General features: G+C 37.0%; 2 protein-coding genes across 20 annotated transcripts in view; one reads left to right on the forward strand and one right to left on the reverse strand.

Moving 5' to 3' along the window:
• ARMC10 (armadillo repeat containing 10) lies at positions 1 to 7,019 on the forward strand. Of its 2 annotated transcripts, none has more exons than XM_015628310.2 (6): positions 1 to 45; positions 1,322 to 1,467; positions 2,512 to 2,646; positions 3,890 to 4,066; positions 5,072 to 5,143; positions 6,273 to 7,019. In XM_015628310.2, the coding sequence occupies exons 2-6, from the start codon at positions 1,351 to 1,353 to the stop codon at positions 6,522 to 6,524; spliced, it is 753 nt and encodes a 250-aa protein (XP_015483796.1). In that variant the 5' UTR covers positions 1 to 45; positions 1,322 to 1,350; the 3' UTR covers positions 6,525 to 7,019. The 2 variants fall into 2 exon arrangements, with proteins under 2 accessions (XP_015483796.1, XP_015483797.1); XM_015628311.3 differs by lacking the exon at positions 1 to 45 and adding an exon at positions 127 to 336.
• NAPEPLD (N-acyl phosphatidylethanolamine phospholipase D) overlaps positions 5,140 to 25,520 on the reverse strand; it is a 25,563-nt gene continuing 5,182 nt past the window's right edge. For 2 of the 18 annotated variants that reach the window (XM_033514213.1, XM_033514220.1), the window contains exons 2-6: positions 19,070 to 19,382; positions 12,724 to 13,370; positions 11,696 to 11,810; positions 10,239 to 10,384; positions 7,414 to 9,466 (exon numbers count right to left, since the gene is read on the reverse strand). In XM_033514213.1, the coding sequence (XP_033370104.1) occupies positions 10,256 to 10,384; positions 11,696 to 11,810; positions 12,724 to 13,370; positions 19,070 to 19,382 (1,204 nt within the window). In that variant the 3' untranslated portion in view covers positions 7,414 to 9,466; positions 10,239 to 10,255. Of the gene's footprint in view, positions 6,478 to 7,265; positions 10,385 to 11,695; positions 11,811 to 12,723; positions 13,371 to 19,069; positions 19,383 to 25,520 lie in introns of those variants that run through there. The other 16 variants (XR_004497390.1, XR_004497387.1, XR_004497385.1 and 13 more) reach the window with 16 other exon arrangements.

Consider the following 25,520-nt stretch of genomic DNA (forward strand, 5'->3'; position numbering starts at 1 on the left):
GGCGGCGGGGCCGGCGAGCAGCGGCCGCGCGGGGCCCGCCGGCAGGTGAGGGGCAGGGCGGGCCGGACCTCGCCCCTCCGGTGTGCGGCGGGGCCGGGGGAGGCTCCGCGGTGCCCGGGGGGTTCCGAGCCCGCGGCGTTCCCAGCCCGCGGCCCTGCAGCGCGGTTCGGGGCCCGGAGGCGGCTCTGCGCCCTGCGAGGCGGTGCCACAGTCCTGCGTACCGGCCCTCCAGGCCATGAAGCCATTTGGAGCGCTCTGAAGCGTGATTTTTAGAAAACCCAATTTCTTTTTTCTTTTTTTTTTTTTCCTTTAGAAATCCTCCAAAGCGTACGTCCGGTCAGTGTGTTTACTTATGTTATTGCAGTTATTTGTGTTTCCCCTATAATACAAAGCTAAACTGAAATGTTTAGACGAGGATGACAAACGATTTTGTTTTTGAAGTGAGCTCTTGGATCATCATAATTAACTTTGATCTCTTTGGGGTTTTTGTTTTTTTTTCGTTGTTTTTGGTTTGGGTTTTTTTACCCCAAAAGAATACTGTGGTGTTTACCTGGTCAGATGTTGGAAGTAAAGCTGTGGAATTTAAAGCACTGGTAACTTCTCAGGAGTCATCTCAAGTAAGCTCTGACTAGTCCAACAGTCACAGATCGGGTCTCACAGCTCCTCAGCTGAATAAATAGTTCTGCTTCCAACCTGGCTGAAAATAGCCTTTGATGACATTTGTTGCCCTTTTATAAAGGCCAGGTACTCCATTACATCATCCTTACTCAGAAGCAGCCTTCCTCCGTTTTGAGTAATGCCATGATCAGCAGTGTGCCTAACATTGTGGCTGTTACTTTGTCAAAGGACCTCAGCATACTAGCGAAGTGTGATTATTATAATTTCGGGAAGTAGTAGTCTGTAAACTGGAAGTTTTGTTTCCTACACTGCCAAGACACATTTCCACATTTCATTTCAGGGACACAAAAAACCCCCTAACCTGTATTTTGTGAATATTCCCCAAATTTGTGAATATTCCTACAATTTTGCCAAGGAAATTTGCTATTGGTTAACCAGGAAGTAACACACCTCAGCCTCCAATTGTGTGTTCCTTTTATTCTGCACCATCAAAAGAGGTAACTGGAGGACTCAGGAAAAAGATGGAAATCTTAGCGTCATAAAACGCAGTCTTTTTACCATGACATGATGGTTGGGCACAACCTTAGAACAATGTGTCCAACAACTTAGAGTCAAATTTCAGCTTTGTAAAAAACACTAAGTAGCAACCTAAGTGAAACGTCTCAAACTTGGTATCATGAATTTAATTTCTAAACATTAACAGCTAGCAGTCCTGCAGTGTCAACCCATACCATGGATGTGGATGTTCTACAGAAACTTATTCATTTGCTCCAGGCCACAGATGATCCATTAATTCAAGAGCAAGCTTTAATCACTCTCAGCAACAGTGCTGCCTTCTCTGTAAATCAAGTGAGTATTGTTCTGTAGAAAACAACAATATCCAATGCCAGCCAGTCTGGCAGAGGAGAGCTGATGTTTTGCTAGAGTGACACAGGACTGAAGCTAGGATAAAAATCCATTTAATGTCTTGCCTTAATTTCTGCTGGCCCAAATAATATAATTCACCAGTTTCACAGAATTTATTGAGTAATAATGTTTGGACCACTTAAAGTCTGTACAGAGTCCTGTACTTCCAAAGTACTGTAAATATATCATTTGTTGCTTACAATTATGTAATGTTAATGAATGGGCTGAATACTAGGTTAAATCCTTTCTGGTTCAGATCTAAAATTTTATGAGATAAACTATATTTTTTATCCCTCACAAGGTTGTGTGCTGTTTGCACATTAGCAATTTTACAACTGTAGAAGTATCTCCAAATCATTTGGACATAGAATGTGCAAAAACTTGGAGCTGGATGCTGATTTTCATGCCTTTTTAACAGTTTAACCTCCAAGGTCCCACCTTTTTTTCTACTTATGACAGCCATCTATTCTGGCTTCTCAAAGTATATAATCTTTCTTAATATATATCTCATAGAACAGAATGCAACTGGAACCCAAAGCCCGACAGTGACAGTCAAGTGAGAACGATTAAAACAGTAATAAAAACATGTGTAATGGAAAAAGTTTCAGTACATTTACTATAAAAATATGAAGCTGCACCTTGAAATTTTGGCCTATTCAGGCAGTATTTTAGGGACTGTGATCTGGCTAAGTTGTTCTATAAATTAATTATTCATTAATTTTCTTTTATTCTTTATAATCTAAAATGCTTTAAGCATCCTTTGCTGATGTGCTAACAGTAATACTTCTTGTTCCTAAACAAGACCCTTCTTAGTTTCAGAACAAGCAATAAAGCAGTATCTATGCTAATACTCTCTTTACACAGAGCAGTCAGCCCTAGAATTTTTCATTCACAAACTTCATTTTTGTCAGTATGGAAACTTTGAGGGAATGCTTCAGCATTTAAATTGAATTTTAAAAATTCTATTAAATATCTTCTGTATTTCAGGATATAATCCGAAATTTGGATGGTCTTTCTGTTATTGGAGGGATGCTTTCCAACTGCACTCCCAAAGTTAAAGAAAAAGTGCTAAATGCACTTAACAATTTGAGTATGAATATTAAAAATCAGGAAGAGATACAGGTAAGATTCTTAATGGGAAAAACTGAAGTAACTGAGGCAAAGAGATAGTACAGTTCCTTCAGCATATTCCAAATACAAGCCAGGATGCCAAAATGCTTTGATAATAGACATACAAGTCAGCAGATCTGGATGACTGAAAGGATAACTTTAAAATGCATTGCTTCACTGGCATTTACTTTTAAAATAAAACACAGGAACTTATGCAGTTTGTGTTCAGCTTTCACAATATACTGTTAAACAGTGATTGTGCTGCTAACATTGTAGCAAAATTATGTGAGGTAAGATGATTTGCAAACCTGCCTAGAACATCACCAGTGACTGTTTAACAGAATGGATTGCAGATTGACTCCTTAGTTGAGGGAGGAGAGTAATTGAGCCCCCGGGTTTGTATGAGACCAATTTTTAAGGTGATAACTCCATCTTGAAAGAGAAGTGTGCATAAATTGTAACAAGTTCCACTGGTAAATATAGTACATGCTATGGATATGACAAGACTAAACATTGAGAAAAAAGAAATCTGATTAATTATTAGATCAAGTCCAAGTGGTCAGCTGAGGCAGATTTGAAGACTTTTAGTAGTTTGTTTCAGTAGCTTGATAAAAAAGTAGTGTGACTATATGTGGTAGTTTGCAGCATCTTTAGCAATAGGCAGTTTTTATTAAGTAGTGCTTGCCAATATTTGTCTACATGTATAAGTAGAAAATAACTCCTTTGGTAAGGGAAATTTTTTTTTTTTTTCTGTTAGGACGCCAAGATTCATTGTATACTGCCATCCAGAAGAAAAATTGGTAAAGATAGTAGTTTAATGTCAGTTGTCATTGCTGTTCCTACAGTGTACTCCAGTAAATGGGCCACATTGTTGGGAGAAAGGATTTAATTTCAAAGCTTGTCCTTAGCTTGTTCTCAATATTTAAGATGTTAGTTACTTATAAGTGATTTTTAAAACAACTTTTGAGTTTCTGAGAGTCACTTCTGAGATGGAGCCAAAGCAATTTAAGTTTCAGAGCAAGTTATGTTTCAGGAAGACTAGAGAGCATAATGCTGTGTGGTCTGCTTCTGTCCTGCCACTAGAATGTTTGAAATAGTCAAAAAAAAAAAGTACTCGTTTCCAAGAACCTTCACCATTCAGCCAGCAATGTTTAGCAAGTATTTATGTAACTGTAGCTAGGCCATTGATACTATTTGTGACAGAAAATATGCTTTTATCAAAAACTGTTCTCTATTTCCTCTCCCCTTTCCCCAGGTATTTATTGCACAAGTTTGTAGGACTGTTGAGTCAGCTCCCCTGAACTCTGATGTGCAGCTAGCTGGACTCAGGCTGTTGACAAATATGTCTGTTACCAGTGACTACCACCAAAAGATGATAAATTCAATTCCATGCTTTCTTCATTTGCTTTCAGAAGGAACTGAAAGGACACAGGTACTGGGTAGTGCTATTTATGAAGCCATTTATGAAGCTGCTTTACTTGCCCTATTTCTTACCATTTTGGTAAAATGGTTTAGATTTTGCTAAGAAAAAGCAAATATTCATTAATGATACAGATTTTATGCACTAAAATATAGATCTGTATTAGCTTCACAATATAAATTCAAAAAGGGGGGAGGGAACAGAATCTTGGTAGTGGAACCATCAGACTGTAGCCCTAGCAAAGCAGTGCAGGGTGCACTGTGATTGCCCTGTGCCTTTGCCATAGCAACTCCAGAATTCTCTTCTGCTCAAGACATTCCTGCTGCATCACAGCAAGGAGAGCCTGCATGGGAAGGCTTCACTGATGCATGAATCTCTGTTGGAAAACTAGCCAAGCAGTGATTCTGTTATGGACTTTTGTTCCCTTATACACTTTATGACACCTCTGGCAACTTTAGTGACTGCAACTGGAAATCATGCTTATTTGTGAATTATTGTAATACTGAAACAAGCTTCAGTCAGGGATCAAACTACTGCTTTCATTTAAGATGCTGTGGTACCATCAGTGTATGTGGTTGCTCTATCAGATCAAAACCAGTTTTCCAAAACACACATTTCCACTAGACATAACAACACCTATTGTACTTAAGTATATGAAGTAATATGGCCTTTTCCTAGTGTTTAAAGACTAGCATCACAAGGCTCAAGAAAGCACAAAGATGTATTTGAATATGCTTCAGATAATTTTAAATGTAGTCCTTAACCGTCTTCTTTGTATTTTAAAAATACTCTGCATTTTGCCTGAGATTTGTTTATGGGTCTTGCCTTATTTTAAGTCAATCTGAATTTGCTTCTAACATGTCCATACCTTAGTTTTCTCTATACCAAAATACTCAAGACATTAACTAACCCATTCTACCTCTTCCTCCGCAAATCAACTTTGACATTATTGATGTCCATTACAGCTGTACTTACTGTTTTGGATCTTTTAATGAACTTGTGAATTCCTCACTTCAGATTCATGTGTTGAAAGTACTTGTGAACTTATCTGCAAACCCAGCCATGACAAGACATCTTCTCAGAGCTCAAGTAAGGTTCTTGCTGCTTCGTTTTATTTTTAGCATATATACATGTGTACCAATTTAGATATTGCATGCACTAGAAGAATTATAGTGTATTAGAAATCCATATGCAATTCCAGAACAAATTCTAGACATTGCTTGGTTAAAACTGGTATCTAACTGCACATTCTTTCACGGGCTGGCTTTATTCCAGAGAGTAGTGTAGTACAGATACCATGTTTACAAAGAGAGGCGCGGGGCCTGTGCACTTGGAGATAGTTGGTTGTACTTCTTGTGTACCATTCCAAATAATCAATGATAACTTGCAGAAGCCTGTTCTAACCTTCCAATTCCAGACACACAGTCATTATATAGATTGAAAACCATTAAATAGAACCAATACTGTAAGTGATCCTTCTCAACTTCTGTTTCTATAGCCAATTTACTGGACCAAACCCAGCCCAATTCCACTGGAATCCCCACCCCTTTATTCAAATGCAGACATAAAACTGTTGCCTCTAAGTGAACTTTCCCTGTGCATTTACTTATTTCTTCATGGAGAAATTTGTGTGACATTTGCTGTGGTGGCCTTGGCACATAGGTTTCTTTCAGTTTCATTTCCTCACACCAAAACAGTTGGGGCTGGAATGGTACTGCATCCTCGTCTCTCTCCCCAAAGTAACTTTCTTAAAACATGCAATGGGTTGTATTTGTGAGCTATCTGCCATGAGCAGAGCTAGTCTAGATAATGCTGTCTTTTCATTATTCAAACAAATTTCGGGTAGCTAAATATTCAGTTCTCTGTTAAGTGTATTATTTTTTCATTTATCAGATATGCTACAAAAACATTCAGGACAAAAATCAATGTGGCTGAGAAGCAGACCTTTTCTTCCAAATGGGAGTTTTCCAGACAGCCATATTTTGGAGATCGAAAATACAAAGCAGTTATTAGTCCATTGATTCACAGGCCAGTCTTTTCTAGAGAGAACATTTGCACACTGTACAAATTTCTGACAGGAGTTCACAGCATACAAAGTCCTGGGATTTCATACAATTTCTGGTTTAGGTACACAATTTTTTCCATTTTTTGAGATTTGATTTAGTTACACATACTTACTGCTGGTGATTAAGTGTGGAATATTTCTTCAATATCCTAGGTGCCATCAATGTTGTTACTTTTTGACAACTATATAAACAGAGACATTCTAGTTCGAGCCCTGGCATTTGCAGCAAACTTGAAAAAGAACATGAATGATGAAGAAGGCAACACCATTGAGGAATACAGTGAAGACTCAATTTTCTTCACACTCTGCAGGGACTCTGCCCCATTCGCTCAGAGACTGGCATCTTTGCTTCATCACCCTGATACAGAAGTGAAAGAACAAGTTGTGAGAATATTAATGCAATAGTGTTGTTTTCTTAAAACAGAATGACCTGATGAAAATACCTAATCTTGGCAATGCTATGCGAAAAAAAGCATGCAAAAAGTAAACAATGCAACGGAGGAAAAAAAACAAACCTAAATACTATCATTTTAATAGGCACAAATGAGTTACTACAAAAGAGAATGCAGTGTATTTAATATAGATTTTTTTTACAAGCAGGAGAAAAGCAACAGCTTAATTATTACCGATAAACCACTGCACATTTATGCAATGGGGACAAACAGTTTAAAACATGAAAACATTCATATGTAAAATGAACATTTTGAATGGATGAGTGAAGTGAATGTATATATCCTTGGCAATATCAAATATCAATTACAGTTGTTGAAGAAATACCTCTTCAGAAGCATGCATTAAAGATTTAGCAATTAGAGATTAGGCATTTATATTTTATTAGTCTATGAAAAGGTACAGCCAAATCTTACAAAATAAGATTAAATAAAGAACAATACCAAACTATCATTGGCTTCCTACAGAGTTTGTGTCTTCAATGAAAGCTGCATACTTAAGTCACCAAACCTAGGTTTTTTCATCTTTCCTGCAAGGAATTTATTCTAAAACTTCATTCTTGTATGCTTAGTATATCTATTCCATTTAGCTAAACTACAGTGTAGTTAATCACAACTGTGAAAAGTTTGTACACTTGAACAAAAATTGATAGCATTTTATATTGCTTTAAAATTGTCACTTTAGGGAAAGCAGATATATTTTTTAAAATATTTTATTAGGAGACAAGGATTATCTGCAGCTACAATTCAGCATTCTCATTATTATAAAAAAAAATTCTACAAGAGGAGTATCATACACATTTTTAAAAAAGCTTCTAATTCTGTAGCAGCCCTTGAGTTTCTTCTCCTTGGAGATCTTTACTCCTCTTTTTTTTTTTTTCCTGCAACTGGAGCATCATTGGAATGAGTGCTTCTGCAGAATTAGCCCCTGTAAAGTTTTAGTCATCAATCCAGCACTAATTCAAAATGAAGTGGAATCCATACAAACATCACTGTAAAAGAACCTGAACAGTTTCACTGATGAACAGAAAACATACTGGAAAATACTTTGAAAACCAAACAACTGAAAACTTCCACTACAGAAAAACTTAAAAAGGTATCAGATGTAAAGGCTAGGAAAGTTTTCCACTTTGTTTCATTTTTAAGACAACTGTATCACCTAAACTGTTTCCAAGTGCTTCATCTTTCTTGTTTAGTAAACTCACTCTGCTCTTCAGAAAACAATACTATCTTCTCCTTCTGTAATGCAACAGATACTTATTTTCAGAAGGTCACTTTGCAAATAGCTAAAACTGCAAGAAAAATATGACCTTGAAACTGTGACACACCCATGCCCTGGATCAATACAGGGGTATTAGATACAGCTACATGTATCTAATTTATCCACATAGGTAGTTTTAACTCACCAGGAATACAGTTAAGGCAGAAATAGAAGTTGGCATGATTCCCAGCAGAAACTTGACAATTGCTGCATTGACAGTGAACTTCCTTTTCGCCTTCCCACTGCTCCTAAAACACTGTACAGTTTGTAATAAGTAAGTTACATTACAATCACTTAATGTTTTGCAACTTTTTGTAGATTTAATATTTTCTGCTACTGAATTTGACTAAAAAAAATAAAGACTAGGCCAGACACTAAGAATTTAACTACTCTTCTGACAAGACACTAGGACCAATTTGTTCTAGGTATAGCTGATACATGGTTTCTTAAGATCAACAGAGATATCTAGATGTCACTTTCCATGTTCTCCAACCTAAAAATAAATTTTTCAAATATCATCTTTTTGATAGAGTTGATCTCTTATCTATTTCTTTGACAGCTGACAGAAACAAGTGACCTTTTCTAAAAATACATGAGAACTTGCTACAGTATTGTCTCAGTTTTCTTTTTCTGGTCTAGAAAGAACTATTTCTAAATGCTTTCTTCACGGAGCTCTTGAGATGTTTTGAAATCATGCAAAACTTTCCAATGTACTTTTATGCAAAGATGTCTCATTTTTTTATCACTTACCCCACACCCTTGGTGGAATCTTATCAGCACCAAGCAAAACATAACGGTCACCATTCTAGGTACAAATGTTGTGAATTAACAGATCGAAAACAAAACATGTCATTACTGACATTGAGCTTCTGATCCATGTAAACCAGTATTTCTCTGCTCTGTGACTGCATATCTAAGTATTCTGTGTTTTAGTTTCACTCTTTCTAAAGTATATCATTTTACAGAATAACCTATTGATGATGATTAAAACAGGAAAAGAAAACAACCCACAACAAAATCAACCTCATTAAACTTGTCCTTCAAAGTACTCAAAACTCCTTGCAGCTTGGCATCCTCCACAAAATTACACATAGGTAATATACATTGTATCATCCAAGTTGTAATTGAAGCTGTTGTGAAAATACAAGGGCCTTCACCTGAAAGACCCTCTACACTGAATCACAGGGTAGTTTTAAACCACTTTTGATAACTGTCTACAGTTAAAAGATTACCTCAGTTGTTCCTACCATGAAATCTCATTAACTGGTTTTGGTTAGTCACCAGAAGATAATGCCTTTAAATAATGTATCTTTTTTTATATATATTTGTCTTTATGGGATATGAAAATAAAATGTACAGCAAGAGCAGAAAAAAAAACCCTCAAACCAACCCACATATCCTACCGACCAAAGAAATCATAAACAAAACATGATTTGCCAATGAAATGATGAAGGAGAATAACAATCCTTTTTATTGGCAACAGTAGGCTTTAATTCTGTAAATTAGCAAGATGATTTGATACAGATACATTTGGCCAAGTTTTATAACACTGAACAATGCTGTAATCTCTCATTCAGCTTGAAAATTATAGGGAAGCTATTAGAAAAAATACCACAGCCCTTGCTTAAGACTTTCTACTGGAAAAAAAAAAAAAAAAAAAAAAAAAAAAAGAAGGGTACTTAGAAAAAGGCTGAGTTAACGCAAGGACAAGTGACATTAAGATATTTTTCCACTTCGTGTGCTACAATTGACACCTTCAAACCTAACTTAAAGACAGACAAAACAATAGAAGTGTGCAGATACTCTGGCCAGCAGTTAGTTTTACACATCCATGATGCATTATTAAATTATCTCTCTTTAAAAGGCACATTTTTTTTGATGTAAAATTCAACTTTTGTGGTTCATTAATACATGAATATGAAGAGTGAAACAATTTTACCATGCTTGTGCTTTAACAACACAGCTGTATTGGAAGACTTCACACCACAAAACATACAATGACGCTATCTAAGTACAGGGCATAACCTGAAGACTAACAAGTAGGAGATGACAGTCTAACAATTAATAATTTAAGTCAGCCATTAATCCTAAGAATATGTTCTGTGCTGAAGGTATTATTGCTGCTGCAGGTAAGAAGAGTTTAAAAATAACTTTTTTTTTTTCAGTGGTGTACATCTGAGCATGTTATTCCCAGACAACACTTATATATAAACCACTTTTAGATCACCTCTCTAAATTTATAAACAATATAACTAGTAAAATTTGTCATGAAATTGGTATGCAAGATTTAGTTCTGAAACTGACAAACCTGGCATTTAGAAATCCGATTCAATCTAAAAAAATCTACTGTGTACATACATTATGTTAGTACGTAACATTAATTGCTAGTTCAAATCAAACAGGGCTTACAAGGAACTGACACTGTTTCAATTTTCAAAACGGTCATTTGTATTCAAATTCCGTGATTCTCCATGACGTAAGAGAAAGAAGTCATCCTTTTTCAAGCCGTATCTTTCCAGAGCTTCATTCAATTTAACTGGAGGATCCAAGTAATACTGAAAAAAATGAGAATAATATGAGGGGAAAGTTACCACTGCAACATTTTTTAGGGGAAAAGAAAAGCACTTCTCTAAAAAACGGGGGGAGGAGAAGGGTATTTATTACTAAATTAAAATGTTTGGGTTCATTTTAAGTTTTTGAAAGATAAGAACGCTGATTTACAGCTGCAGAGTAACTAGCAAGGCTCAACCCGTCAGCCCGAACTCGGTCGCCTTCAAGGCAGCAATAGATCCCTTCGGAGGAAGCGCTGGCCGCCAGCAGCTGGCGCTTTCTCTCGCTCTGCAAACCCACGCTGTGTCAGCGCTCCTGTCCGAACACTCGGCTCCGGCAGTGCGACCCCTTCAAATTACCGCGGTGTATTTGTTACATTTCCCAAAGGCATCGTCAAGCAGCAGTAATCTATTTTTGTGCTCCTAAATACACAGTAACATTTGTGCCGCAGGCACTAGTAACACAATTTATTTGATACTCTGGGGACGGGAAATGTTTTATCCAAGCGCCCTATGTTCCCTCCATGCTGTGCCACGGAGGCGCACGATGAGCAGGGAGGGAGCCTAGACGGGACAGAACATTTGACAGATCAGGTGATGACACTATCAGGAATGAATTAGGCGATAAAGTGGTGCAAAAACGAAGTTGAAAAACAGCTACCAGACAATATCAAAGCAAATGTAGTGACTTCCTATTCACTGCATTTTTAGTTGCTGTGAAGGTATCTGAATAACCTTGTTGTTTAGATCTTGGACTAATGGGATCGTGGACTTGGGGGGGGGAGGCAATAGAGGGGAATAAAACATTAAAAAAACCCTCAAACACTCAGAATAACTCAATTTTTTTCATATCCTTTCTGGTTTTAACTTTGAATTAACTATTAAAATACTGTTTATATATTTACTAGATAGACATAATTAAGAAATAATGTATTGAGGTACAGGCATGCAGTTCTTACTATCTCCACATGATACACCACTCAGTTTGTTTTTATTATTGCATAATGTAATGCATAACACTGCATAATACTGCATGTGTCCTCATCTGTTTTGTTCCTCAGCACCTGGATATCAGAAATCCTCCACGTTTGCTTCAATAACTCTGTACTTTCTTAATCATGGAAATATTTTATCTAACTGGTTATGAAAAGCTAAGCATTGTTTTGAATAGCAGTATATAGAGAACTTTTCACTCATACAAAGTTCACATTTTAAGTTTACATTTACAGATATGTCAGTTAAATTATACAAGGAAAGCTTCACTAATGACTGTCTAGTCCTTGGAAATCTGAACTCATGTTTAGTGTTGCAATTTACCTCATTTGCTAAAGCAAAGGTCCCCCAGTGAATTGCTACAGACTTCTTTGCTTGAACATCAATATGGATTCTTACTGCTTCTTCAGGATCCACATGCTGGTATTTCATAAACCACCTACCAGAACAAAGAACCACTTTTTTGTGTCACCTAATTCAGTGCAGGATTTCTCCTTTACTTCCATTGCAAAGAACAAAAAGAAATATATGCTCACCTAATCAAAAAAATCCTAAGCGTGCACAACATACAGATACTGGACAACATACAGAACACAGATCAGGAAACTAACATATACCAACATACCCTTCAAACAACAGCTCATTTACTGTACTCTCTTTTTGAAGGATTTTTTCTTATCTTTGTTTTCAATAGGTTAAGGATATATTACCAGTGCCTTAAGGCATTAAAGCCAAAACCTTAAATCCATCTTTGAAAAATTTTTGTGTTAGCAGTACACACCAAAAAAGTGTGCTTCAGAGATAGCCCAAGGGAACATGCAAAACAGAAGAGAGAACTTGGAAATTCTTGAAAGATACTAAAACTTTACCATGCTATTTGGATTCCCATCTCTTTTTCCCAGCCCATAAGTGCCTTCCTTCCAGCATTATATGAGTACTATCATTTAAACATTTTCTCCAAAATGAGAAAAGTTTGCTCTCCTGAGAAAACAGATCTTTCATACTCTATAACTAAGTCCTCTTTGTCTCCAGGTAAGTTGCAAAACCAGGATAAAGACTGAAGCAAGAGAAAAATGCAGCAAGAGATATACACTGGACTGGGCTGGATTAAATGATGCTGTTTCAGAAAAAAAAGCACAGACTAATTCCAGATTTTTACTCAACATTTTTAAGGGAAGAAAGACTGCTGATTCATTCTTGCTGTCCCTAAGTCTGAAGAAAAACACTCTCCAAAAACATCACACATACACATACTTTTTAACGAAGTGCACAATTTTAACTTCTGGGTGTAATTTTTTGTCATCAGTATATAATTTCATTTACATATTTTGTTCAAACTCTGATTTTCCTACCTTGGCTCATAAGCTCCAATGGGGATGGCTGCAAGATCGAAAGGTCCAAACCTTTTACCTATTTGTTCAAAAGCAAAACAATATCCAGTATCTCCTGCAAAGAAAAACCTATTCCAAGGCCCCAGGACAGACCAGCTGCCCCAGAGAACCTTGTTATCATCTGTCACAGTCCTTTTGCACCAATGCTGGGAAGGGGTGAAGACAAAAGTTACCGCATCATGACCAGGGACACAGTTCTCTTCCCACCAATCCAGTTCAATCACATTCTCACAACCACATCTCTGCATCCACTGCAGGAGCCCCAGAGGCACAAACCAGCGCAGCTCACTCCCAAAGCGTTCGTTCAGACTTGCCACGCTGTTGTAGTCCAGATGATCGTAGTGGGTGTGGCTGATCAACACCGCATCTATCTTGGGGAGCTGCGCTACTGTGCACGGAGGCCCTCGGAAGCGCTTGGGACCCAACAGTTGAATAGGGGAAGCTCTCTGGCTGAAGATTGGGTCAGTAAGAAATACAAGTTCATCCATTTCCACCATAACTGTGGCATGTCCCAGCCACGTGACTCGCATACCAGCTCCTGTTTTCCCAGCATCTTCTGGCGTTTGAACAAAGTAAGGTTGTAACACTGGAAGTTCTTTATCGAGTTCCTAGCAATAAAGAACATAATATGCATGAGAGATTTCAGAATGTACTTGGCCATGGAACAAAAACTGCATACAAAGCACAAATCAATACAGTCAAGACTTTTACTTTTTTTATGCTTTTATGCAGAGAACTGCAGCACACATGAGATGCCTTTTCAACATCCATTTTCCCAGCTACTTCCTCCTAATTTCATTTTAGGTTTTTCCAACATTTACACTTCTCTGTCAAGAAAGAAAAGAGAGTACCCCATCAGGCCAGGAGACCTGATAGAGTCTGGGGGCATTGCAATGAAAGCACTGCAAGGCACTAGCAACATCCCAGGCAGGGATTCCTCCACCTGGAAAAGAATGTATATACACACACACACAGAGCTACTTAACAAATACTCAAATTTAGCTTATGCAACTAAATGATGCATCCTCTTAAGACCTAGCACAAATAAGTCACAGATGAAAGAAAACGCCATGTTCCCCAGCCACACTCCACAAAAACTCTTCTAGCTTTTATCAGGCTCTCTCTCTGTCCTCATTACATCTAGAAGCAGCACACAAAGATTAATCTCACTTGGCTAATGTTAGCTATTACAATTCCACCTTCCCATCCTGCCAATAATTTAATGAATGTACATAAAAAAACAAAATAATTTTTAAGATAAACTTCATGCTACTTAGATATGTTTGGTTATGAAAAGGTTCCTTCACCTCCTCTCTTATTCCAGCTTGACAAGTTTTGCAGTCCCTACTTGAGTATGACAGGTCAGAGAACCGATCTGGATGAATACTAATCCAGAGGTAAAAATACAGAGCCCTCATTTTGATTGGCTCTAAGTTGACTCTGTGTGTATCCTCAAGCTGGCACAAAGGAGGCCATGGCTGTACATTACCACTGAAACTCACTGCCAACATCCACTCATTTTCGCATTTTGAATCAGTTATGCCCTTCACTGCAGTTTGGTTGAAGTGCTAATGCAGAAGTTTTATGTGTAATAAATAAGAGCTTTCCTATTAAAAAAGGCCAGCCTACTAAAGAGTCTTCTCAGAATTCCTGACCATCTCCAGCTTGGCCACAATGTGGCTAAGGCTCTCCTCCCAAACAATTCTGATGTGAACTCCTGACTTTGCCTCAGAAGAATCTTCACGTGCTACAACAGCTTCTAGTTTCCTGGCACTCCTCTCCCTTGTGATCACAAATGTCCCAGCCCTTCTGGTTCCAAGTCAAGTTCTGCCTGCCATGGTTGCTGCTCTCATTCTCTAAGCCTAGCACAGAATAGCTCTATCAGTGAGTTTATACAGAGCTGACCTTGTGCTCCTTTAGAAGTCCAGCTGATGCTGTGACAGTTTAGAATTCCAGGAGCTGCCTTGCTAAACCAGTCCTGACAGCTTCAGGGAAGTAACTTTCTCCACAATATTTTATTGATTTGGAAGGCATATGTTGGGAAAAACAAAGCACGCACATCTCCATCCCCCTGCAATTCTGCTGTAAATAATAAAATATTAATGAAATTTCTTTTTCTGAGAGCTAATGGACAAGACACATTTACTGAAGAAGTTTCATTACTTTCTGCAGGAATGAGAAATAGATAACCTTGTATAAAGAATATAATGTTAATACAATATAACCCCTTAGTTCATACAAGAAAAGTAGGAGTCTTAGACTGAGATGAATGGCTGCCTCTCCAAGAAAGAAGAATCATTTTCTTATCTCTATTTCATTCTAAATATATGGGAACAACACTGGCCACAGAAATTTGAACCACAGAAGTGTTATACTGTGACGCTTCAATTAAAAAAAAATAAATATACTCAAAACTAACATAATACTCAAAAACTGAAATTACAACAAACCAACAAATTACATATGGTTAAGTCAACAAATCAGACTATATCAAAGAAATAAAACTCAGATGTGGAACTTAATAAATTATCATAATGCGATTTAAGTCAGTACATATTTTATGAAAAAACATTCTTTGTAAGCAGCTAGTTTTAGAGTTAAAATAGAAATTTTCTCAGAACAAAATTAATTCACTTATTTTTGCTGATATTTGGCACAAATTAGCTTTTATTAGCATTATGCAATATTAATAAACAATATTAAATGGATGAGAAACTGGCCAATTGGCAGAGGTGAACAATTAGTTCTTAAGTGGGACTCAGACACAGTTTACCATGTTTTACCTTGGGTACAGATAATTTTCTTCCCAGTAGCACCTACAGTGCTATGTGTTGGGTTTGTGCTGAAAACAGTCCTGAGGGCAGACTGATGTTTTAGCTCTTGCTGGGCAGTGCTTACATAGCATTTCAGCCAGTTGATTGGGGCACACAAGAAGCTGGGAACGACACAGTTGGGACAGCTGACCCCAACCCATCAGAGAGATATCCCATACCATATGACACTGCACCCAGCAGTAAAATCAGGGGTAAGGAGGAGGTGGAGCACATTCAGAGCAAATGGTGCTTGTCTTCCCTAGTAATTGTTACATGGGATGCAGCCCTGCTCTTCTGGGGATGGCTGAATGCCTGCCTGCCCATGCAAAGAGAATAAATTTCTTAGTTGGCTCGTGCATGCACTTTTTGCTTTACCTATTGAACTGTCTTTACCTCAACTCACAAGTTATCTGATTTCTTCCCCTTTCAATTTCACTGGGGTGCAAGCAGTGGGGGGTGGAAGTGAGCAGCTGACTGGGACTTGGCTGCCTAAAGCCACAACACATCTGCACTACTAATAAAGGCTTTACAAGGATGTCACTGGGATTGATGTTATCAAGTATTTAGAACAGTTGGTTGAAAGGTAGAACTAATCACTATAAAAGACATTTGTAAAAGTCACACATAAAGGAAGATTGATAGAAAATAGCACAGTCCAAACAACTGCTATCCTGTCCTATTTAAATGAAATTTCATGAGCAAAAGTTCAAGACAAACCAAGAGCACAAAGGCAGTGTAACTTGTGGACCTGGTACAGAGCTTGCGCTCTCCAAGTTTGTGATACGCGTGCCTCTAATCCAAATCAATGATTCCTCAGAGGATGAGATCAGAAACCAGGCATGTTGCTGAGCTGTGATGGTAAATCACATCAAAACACTTACTTCTCAGTGTATGTGGCTTGTGCTTGGGGTTGTTTGAGTTTGTTTGGGCTTTTTGTTTAGTACTTAACAAAAGTACACCAAAATCACTTTTTAAAGCAGTAAGCAATACTAACAAACACAAATTCTATTAGCAGTATACTTCACATGAAATACTTTAAACTCACACAGCAGGATAAAGCAATATAATGAATGAAATATGTATCTTATGGAACTTGTATCCCGCTATAATACATTTTGTTCTGCCAGACTACCCAGAAACATATTGAAACTAGAAGAATTATAACAGATTTTTGAAATCCAACAATTATGTGAAATTAGCTACCAACAGAAATAAAATGTGCTTAATACTGTCTTGTCTTCATTACTCAAGTAATACAAAAATTCCTCCTGCTGTGTCCCTTCCCCCCTACCCGTTCTTCTTTCCCTCCTAATGCAAAGCAAGAAAAAACACATGACAGGCTTTGGTAAGACTAGCTGATTAGGTTTGGATTTTTTGTGCTTAGTGCATACTGGAATACCACAGGATTTTACAGAAATGAGAACAATTTAAACTGCTGATCCAACAGCTAATAATTAAAGATCCTCCAAAAGTACTGAACAAAGCTACTAATAAAGCCTATAATGAAAATACTAGAAGTCCATGCATTCTGTATAACGACATAGGCTCATAATCAGGCACGATTATAATACATAGAGCTTTTCCACAGTGAAGCACAAGCACATATTCTGGTTAATAGGCTCATTTTTACATACACAAAGCACTTGGTACAGATAAACTGAACCTGCCCAGCATAGCAGGGCATGGCTAGGCTCACTCAGTGTTGAAACTGAAGCAGGAGTCTGCTCAAAGGACATGAAATGTAGCATCAATAAATAAAGTATGAAACCCTTAGTCTGAATTTTAAACAAGCAGAGATGCACTTCACAGGCTGATTTAGGAGCAGAACAAAACTGGTTGAATCAAGCATCAAAATGGCTGAGGACTCCCAAAGTGCATTTCATTGATCCCTAGCTAGGTTTTTTTGTTTCTGGTTTACTTCACCAAACTCCTGAATAATTGCGAGCACCTAATTCAAAGATTTCCTATGCAAAAAATAAAATTAGCCCACAATTAATCCCAACTGGGTCAGAGAGATGTCTTTCCAAATGGTGCCTTGAAGATTTCTTAGTGATCATCCTTTATTGTAGGGATGAACTGTAAATTAAAGGGGAGTGCTGCAGTTCTGCACTCCATCAGAGTGCTGTATGCTCTGCACTCCACAGTACACCTCAGCACTGCCTTCAAGGGACTTTAGTCACTACTCAGGTTTCTGACTGGCACTGGAAAGACATGAAGCCTGTTCTACACATACCAAGTAGGGCAGTGGTCAAAGGCAACTGAAAACGTTCAGGTGTGAATTTCACAAAAATGTAGCCTAGAAAGCTGTACACACTGACTCAACTGCTGTCACCACAAGACACCAAATCTTGAAAAGTAAATTGCAGGAAGGGATCCCAAGACCAACATAAGTTTGCTGTGCTTCTAAGTCAAATTATTTATTATCATTATTAAATTACAGCCAAGATTATTTGTTTCTTAAACATCCCCAAACCTCTCACCATCATGCGTTAATGCCCAACATGGCCCTCTTGTCCATAAAACTGACAGAATTCCTCCCTTCTCAGGTAATTCAGGTTAGACAAAATGGAAAGTTCTTTACTATACACTGGCTGTGAGATTTATAGCTTGTGCATTCCTTCTTGCATGCTTAAAAGCATTATTAACACCTGCTTGTTAACAAATACTGTGCTTGGTTGTGCAATCTTCAGCACAGCTTTTCTGAAGTACAGTCAACAACACATCATAAATGCACTGAGAAGTGATTCTGTCAAAACTTAGTCATCTTCATACCTCCCGTGACCATAAAGATAACACATGGCTTTCCAGTATCCATTACCCTTCATGGAAAATAAGCTTCTCCTGTCTCCTTATTTATATACAGTATCTGACAAAAGTATTTCACCAAGAACAAATAACAGTGCAGTCAACTGGCACTGTACTTTGTTTCAGTACAAATACTTGCTCAGGTTAGTTTTAACATAAGCAATTTTTTCTCCTGGTGTACTGAAACAGAAGAAATAGATTTGTAAGTATTTTCATAAGTAGCTAACAGAAACTATTACATTTCATGAAAGATATGCAACATATGTATTAAATTGCCATCTGGAAAAAAAGGCAAAATTAAAAAAATTAGGTATGTCATGAAATAAGATATTTCATGCAACAGAAATTAAGTTCATAGTATGTTTCATAAGGGAACACCTATTAGAAAGAAATGACTAACTGGATTATGACTGAGCTAGGGGGCCAACTTGTTTTGTTTGTTTTATAAATATAAACTGAGCTGTATAAATTCAAGCATGTGGAACTAACAAGGAGACAAAAATTAAAGAAGTAGAAACTATTAACCCACCTTTTGAAAAGAATAAATGCCAATAAAATCAGAAAAGTAAGACTTAGAAAATTCTCTGGAAGATGCCTAATGAGTATCAATTAGAAACTGTCCTATTTTATTGATCAGAGCAAAGGTAAAAGCAGTCTTAATTACAAAAGTAAAACATGGAAATATTCACCTGCTTTGAGCGTGGCACATTGCTGTTATTTTTTTCCATGAAGGACCATTTCAAAATGTTTGGTAAAGTTGGTGATTTCCATGTTGGCCATGGGTTGACAAATCTCCCATCTTTGCCTCTCTTTGATTTAGTTACATCCTCTTCTAATCTGTAGTCCAGTCTGAAGCTTTTCCTGAAGGTCCTGGAAGAATCATTGCTCCCGGAAACTCGACCCGAATTCTGACGTTTCTTCACTGCTTCTTTAGGGTACTGGTTACAGGCAGTTGAAGGCTGCTCTTCATCTGTGTTCTTATCCATACCTTTTACAGGAGAACTAAATCAAATTTTAAATTGATCAGTATTTTCTTGGTCTAGCATCAACATTCATAAGACTGAATGTTCTCACACACATTAGAAACAAGCCCACCTTTCTTGTTTTATGATCTACTGTATTTTTTTATCAACAAAATATGCTTTTAAAACAGTCTCTATTACACAAAAGACTTCAAAAACATGCTGTGGCAAGCAGTCATGAGGGCTCTTTGTAGTTCAGGCTGAATTCTACTCCCTGGAATGCACAGCTTCAGATACTAACACTATTATCTACTAACTGCAAAAGTGAGGGGGAAGGGTTCCTTAATTTACATTTTGGAAGAATAGTCATTCCTCCTGAAACTTATGACATTTACTGTCTGATGTAATACAATCCTGCAAGTCTGTGCAAGAGACACTGGAACTATACCGTACCTTAGGATTTGCCTAAACGGTGACTTAGTTTTGTAGTAAAAACAGCAGTCTTGTGTACCATTACTAACACTTTACTTACACCAACAACACTCATGCAGGAAACTCAGGGGACAAAAGATATTTGGTACTGTTTTGTATTTTGTCTAAAACAAATGAAAAGTTTATTACAATTAAGGCAAGTAACTGTTTCAAATACAATTTTGATACACATTTAGCTGAACTGACTGGTGAAAGGTCACAGGAAATTGAAAAATTTTAAATCTCAGCTACAATGTTCACTCTTAATTCCATAATGAAATATAGAAAAGTGAGAAAATAACTGAGAAAAACTTATTTCTATGAAGTCATGATTCTGATACACTTTTTAGAAAACTACAAACTCAGTAGTTAGAGTCTCTTATTCTCTTATTCACTTAAGTGCTGCAGGATTTACAGATGTAATCAAATTATACCGAAGGTAAAAACCCCAAATAAAAAAAACCCTATTTTATATTAGAAGTTGCCAAAGCCATTAAATTGAATCTAAATGCTTCAATTTCTGTATTTACTTTCAATGGAAATATTTGTACACTGTTCAGTGAACTTTAAAAAAAAAAAATGTTGCTATTTTAATGAGTGCACAACTTCCTGGCATTTACAAATTCTATCTGATTAAAACTGGAAGATGACTAGTAATGAATAGACAGCACTATTTACATCTTAGGTGCAGGAATAATTTTTAATAACAAATGGTGAAACTTGTCCAGTGGAAAACTCTCCACGACATGTTTTGGCCTATCTACTGTTTCACTAACTCAAATATTCAGATTTCAGCTGTACACTCAGAAGCACTGGGCTGATGTAGCCAAGCCAGTCCATGCTAACAACACTGTCAGAGAATAGAATTGAAGCTTGGAGTTTTCTTAGAAATCACATAACTCACTCTGCCCCCTGTAAGATCAGTCATGGGGAAAATTAAATATATTGTTCATTGAAACATTTCAGCTAAGGTATTACACACGTGTGTCAGCAAACTGAACCCAAATGCTGATGATGCTTCAAATGCAGAGTCCATTTCTGCTATTTCAGCAGCAGCTGACAACTAAACACTTAGTATAGTATCAGCTGCAAAGAATACAACAATTGATAAATATTGTGAAATTTTCTTAAAGTGCCATACAGTAGAAATAAAATACTAACACATCAAAATTAATTTCTAACATAAAAACATGAACAGCATTCAGAAAACATGGCTGACAGATTTTTATTTTTTTTCCCCCGATCACAATCTTATTTTATGTAATTGCTTTGAAACACCTGTTTCCCTGCAGTTTTACTGAAACCACTCCACTTATGTATTTCCTATTTATCATTAGGATACCATATCTGCATCATAATTTAAATTTATCTGTTGATATTTCTAGGCTTTTTTCCTCTATTTCACTAAACATTTACTGGTATCAGCCTTCAATGAAACACTCAACTTGCTCTATAGCATATTAAGCAGACGTAAATGGTAACACAAAGAATCAGTGCCACAAAAAGGCAGACAGAATACCCAAAAAATGGTACTGGATATTTTAACTGTTACTTTAATTTAAGACTTGGGGCTTGTCTTTTGCATTCCTCAAAGAACATTTTCAATGCCAAGTCAGTTTATTAACTTCGCAAAGCACACAGACACAGCATAAAACAGGTATTCTTTTAGAAAGCATCATGAAAACAAATCACAAAAGTTTAATCAGATAGGTACTTAATTCCAGGAAATTATTCTTTTAACATGTCAGATGTCTGATTTTTTAAATATATATAACTACCATAATTATTACTCCCACAAGACATTTTATATTAGAGACTGGGGAGCCTAAGTTTTATTTTTAAGCTTCTGTTTATCTATTCATTCATCTCTAAAATAGGTGACTTTTACTTTTGCTTAAGTCTTCATATAAACCTTTGATCTTATTCTGAAAGTACAAACCCCTAGGGGAAGCAGGGATCAACTGTGCTGATTAAATAAAGACAATGCCAAAGCATTTAAGGCACTGCAGGTATCTATCTGTCTGCCAACATATTTTCCACATGATGCACATACATTACTTTCATTAGTATTCCATAAGCAACTGAAGGGATAAAAGACCTCAGTGCTCACAGAATACTTTAAATCTTTCACATGCATAAGAAAGGGACACATTTACAATCAGTTAAAGTTTTCCTGATGAACTGTAGATTACTTTGAAGTATCAGTCTTGCCAGATCATTTTTGTTCCATCTAAATTGATTAAATATATCCTACAATATTCATGACATAGTTTTTTTATATAGACGAGGATAATTTCTTGAAAGCCAGAAATCATTAGCTTAAAATAAAACTCAACCAAATATTAGTCCAAGGAGAGTCTTATGCTTTTGCAAAATAATTTCTCTACAGATAAGGAGATTTGGCAGATGTACTTTAAATAATAGAAAATACCCAACCAGAAATCAGTTGATTTTCCTGCTAGCTTTCCTAAATTCTTCCCACCCAAAAATAATAGTTTGACACTTGAAAAACTAATTTAAGCACTTCAATGGCAGCAAAAATTATGAGCTGTAGAGATACAAAAATCAAACTGGAATAGAGTTCTGTTCACTTAGGAGGGACAGAGGGAAGGGATCACATCCCTAGTATTTATTGTTATGTAAAGTTCTACACAAAATATTTTAATACTTTTAAACATAAAGAAAAACTACTACTTAAAATCATTAAACAGCTTTCCTGGCAAATGGAACCCATCCTTCAGGATGAGGCCCCCAACAGAGGGCAAGTGCACTGACACCATTTGTAAGAGGGGCTCAGGAGAGACACAAGGCAACCACCCTCTCTCTGTCCTCAGAGGCGCTTTGCTCTTTCAATTGAATTCAGAAGAGGAAATGGACCAAGACATACAAACTCCTAAAGAAGACCATTAGTCATGCCAAGTCCACAAGGCCAGAAAGTATTCTAGACAAAGGGGAAGAACACCACCGGCTGATGAATAAGACAAAGTCTAACATGAATCAAAATGCAGGGCTCACATATCAGGTTTTCCAACATCAAATACAAAGTCACCTCTCGTAATCCACAAAGGAAGAGCAAAGTTGTAGATCTGGCAAGACACAGCATGGAAAATCCATATCTGAAATCCCACTAAACTGGCTTACACCTGTAAACAGGATACAGCCCTTAGGACAACAGGTTTTGGATAAATGGCTTATTTTAGCATTGCCTATATAACTGAAAATTTGGATACAAGTATTTTGACTTTAAGCCTTGTATTTATTTAGGAAAAGAACAAAAATTTAACTAAATGTTTTAATACTCTCTGTTTGAAAAGAAGATTTGAAAAAGGATACAATAATATTACAAGAAACACTCCGCTGTTATAATTTTTCTTTTTAAATGGTCTTTTAAACAAACCAGAGCTTCAAGCCCAATTACTTGAATGCAGGCATAAAATCTATTGTCTTTACCTTTTCCACCCAGTCTCCTCTAACATCTGCTGCTCCATAAAGGAAATGGATGCAGTTCCCTTTACTAATCACAGAGCTATGCACAACACGCTACTAAGAATCAAGTTGGCCAAAACAGATTTACCCTTCTTTTCTACACAGAAATGTGGTCCTTATTTGACAAATCCATAGGCCTTAAAGTTTAGGAATTACTACGAAGCTAAGTTTTACTGGACTACAACAACTTCCCCAAAATTATATAATTGCCTGGTAGACATTCTATAGCTTCCCAAATACCTTTCATTTCTCTGCTTTTTTTTTTTTTTTGAAGTAAAGGGTTTGGTTCATTTTTAATCACCGTCTCTCTGTGTAAACTACATCCAGAACTAGGCTGCAGTAATGATCACCTAGAAGAGACAGCACACAGTTCCCAGCCATCTCACACCACCATAGCCTTACCAAAACAAGACTAAGCTTTCTCCATATACAGCTACACAACTCTGAAGTTTTCTTACATTATACATGTTTTTAATGACTGCAAAAACCATGCATTTTGGCTTGAAATAAAACAAAAAATTGTTTCAGTTAGAAGGAAAGGTATTTGCAAATGCTAGGGACCATGTAAGTAATTGGCTCCCACAAGCTTTACTATCAAATGACTGCCAGCTAGGTTTTGGCTCTGCTTTTATTTTTCCTCCAGGTCTGAAATTGGCTGCTTTAATTAATGAACAGTTTGAGACTGGAAAATTCTGAATGCATTTAAACTTTCATTGTGCAGTACTTCAAGTTGTTCCACCTTAACATTGTAGACTTACCAGAACAAGAACCTGAGCCTTCTGTGAACCACATACTGCTACATATCTTGAAGTTTTCTTTCACTATACCTATTTTTTATCACTGCACAGCAATTGCACCAGCAATTATTCCAGACGCTCTTGTTACTAGGATTTCACACAAAGATCTCTCAAACTTGCATTAGCTGATCTGAGAATACGTCTATTATTCAAATCACGTTAAAAATCCCTAGTAACAACCAGTGTTGTCAAAATTTTCATTCAACAGATCTGTAAATATCCTGATTATACACTGTCCTTGTGTACTACTCAAGAAAGATTAATGAGAGAGTTGATAACAGAAAAAGGAATAGCTCTCTCCATAAACAGCCTCATGGAATTAGAGTAAGTCCTGTAACATTCTTATCTAGCTTTGAGGATCAACAGCAAAACAAAGCAAAGTTTTATTTAGACATCACGGAGAAAAATAATATTAGCTACAAATAAAAAAAAGGTGAGGCATCTACCTACCATCATCTGTTGTTAGGCCTACTCTTTAGCTGTATTACTTAAGCAGCCACTACCATGAGCCAATCCATTTCTGCCCTCACTACTGACTGAGGCTTGCTAAAACAAATACCTTTGTCCACATGGTGAACTTCTTTAAGAAACTAATCTACCTGATAGTCACCTCTCACCTTACCATCCCTAGAGAAGCACTTAATTTTCACCTGCATCACTGAGCAACCATACAAGTGTTTATACCAACAAACTCATTAGGACAGGGAAGGGTGAGAATAGGAATATATTGTTGTAAACAAAAACTACTTATGCCAGCTCTGGCCTAAAAAAAAATTAAATAATTAAATACCCTCCATTTAGAATTCACTGTGTAGCTCAGTTACACATACCAAGTTAGATACAACAATTCCTCCTACCCTTTCATTTTCAATCTGTTCCCTTCCAAAGTTTTATTTACGCTTAGTACTGATGATGCTGCAACTCTCCATTTACCTCCTTAGATAGCAATGTTTCATACTATAACCAAGCACATTCAATAGCTACCTACCACCCACAAGGCAGCCCACTCCCATTGCTACACATTCCACCTCTATTTTGCTGGTATTCATTCAGGGAACTAAACCAACAGAAAGTTATTCATGTCTATCAGCTACACCTTTACATGCCTCTGGATACAAAGGCAAATAGGCTTTAGAGTTAGGCCTATCAGTAGTCCCTGGAGCAAATTATTTCCCAAGGCTGGGTTAAATCTTACCAGCTACAGGCATTGTATCAACTGAATAAAGATCCTGGGACATGGATCAGGGAAAATATATAACTTCTTTCCCTTTGTTTCCAGGTGCCCCAGCTGATTGCTCATATTGAACAGGGACAATCCGCAGTCCCCAAACATGTCTATGATCTATAGATAATATGATAGAAGCTTTTTGTTACATGCATATTCTAGTCAGGTTGTGATCCCTGAATAGGGGACACGCAGCAGA

The sequence above is a fragment of the Parus major genome, chromosome 1A (assembly GCF_001522545.3).
Source record: "Parus major isolate Abel chromosome 1A, Parus_major1.1, whole genome shotgun sequence".
NCBI lineage: Eukaryota > Metazoa > Chordata > Aves > Passeriformes > Paridae > Parus > Parus major.

Excerpts from the sequence above, each read along its gene's own strand:
- ARMC10 (XM_015628310.2), top strand. The coding sequence starts at position 1,351 with ATGGATGTGGATGTTCTACAGAAACTTATTCATTTGCTCCAGGCCACA. Across the intron at positions 4,067-5,071 it reads AAGGAACTGAAAGGACACAG|ATTCATGTGTTGAAAGTACT; the intron begins GTACTGGGTAGT and ends TCCTCACTTCAG. Across the intron at positions 5,144-6,272 it reads GACATCTTCTCAGAGCTCAA|GTGCCATCAATGTTGTTACT; the intron begins GTAAGGTTCTTG and ends TCAATATCCTAG.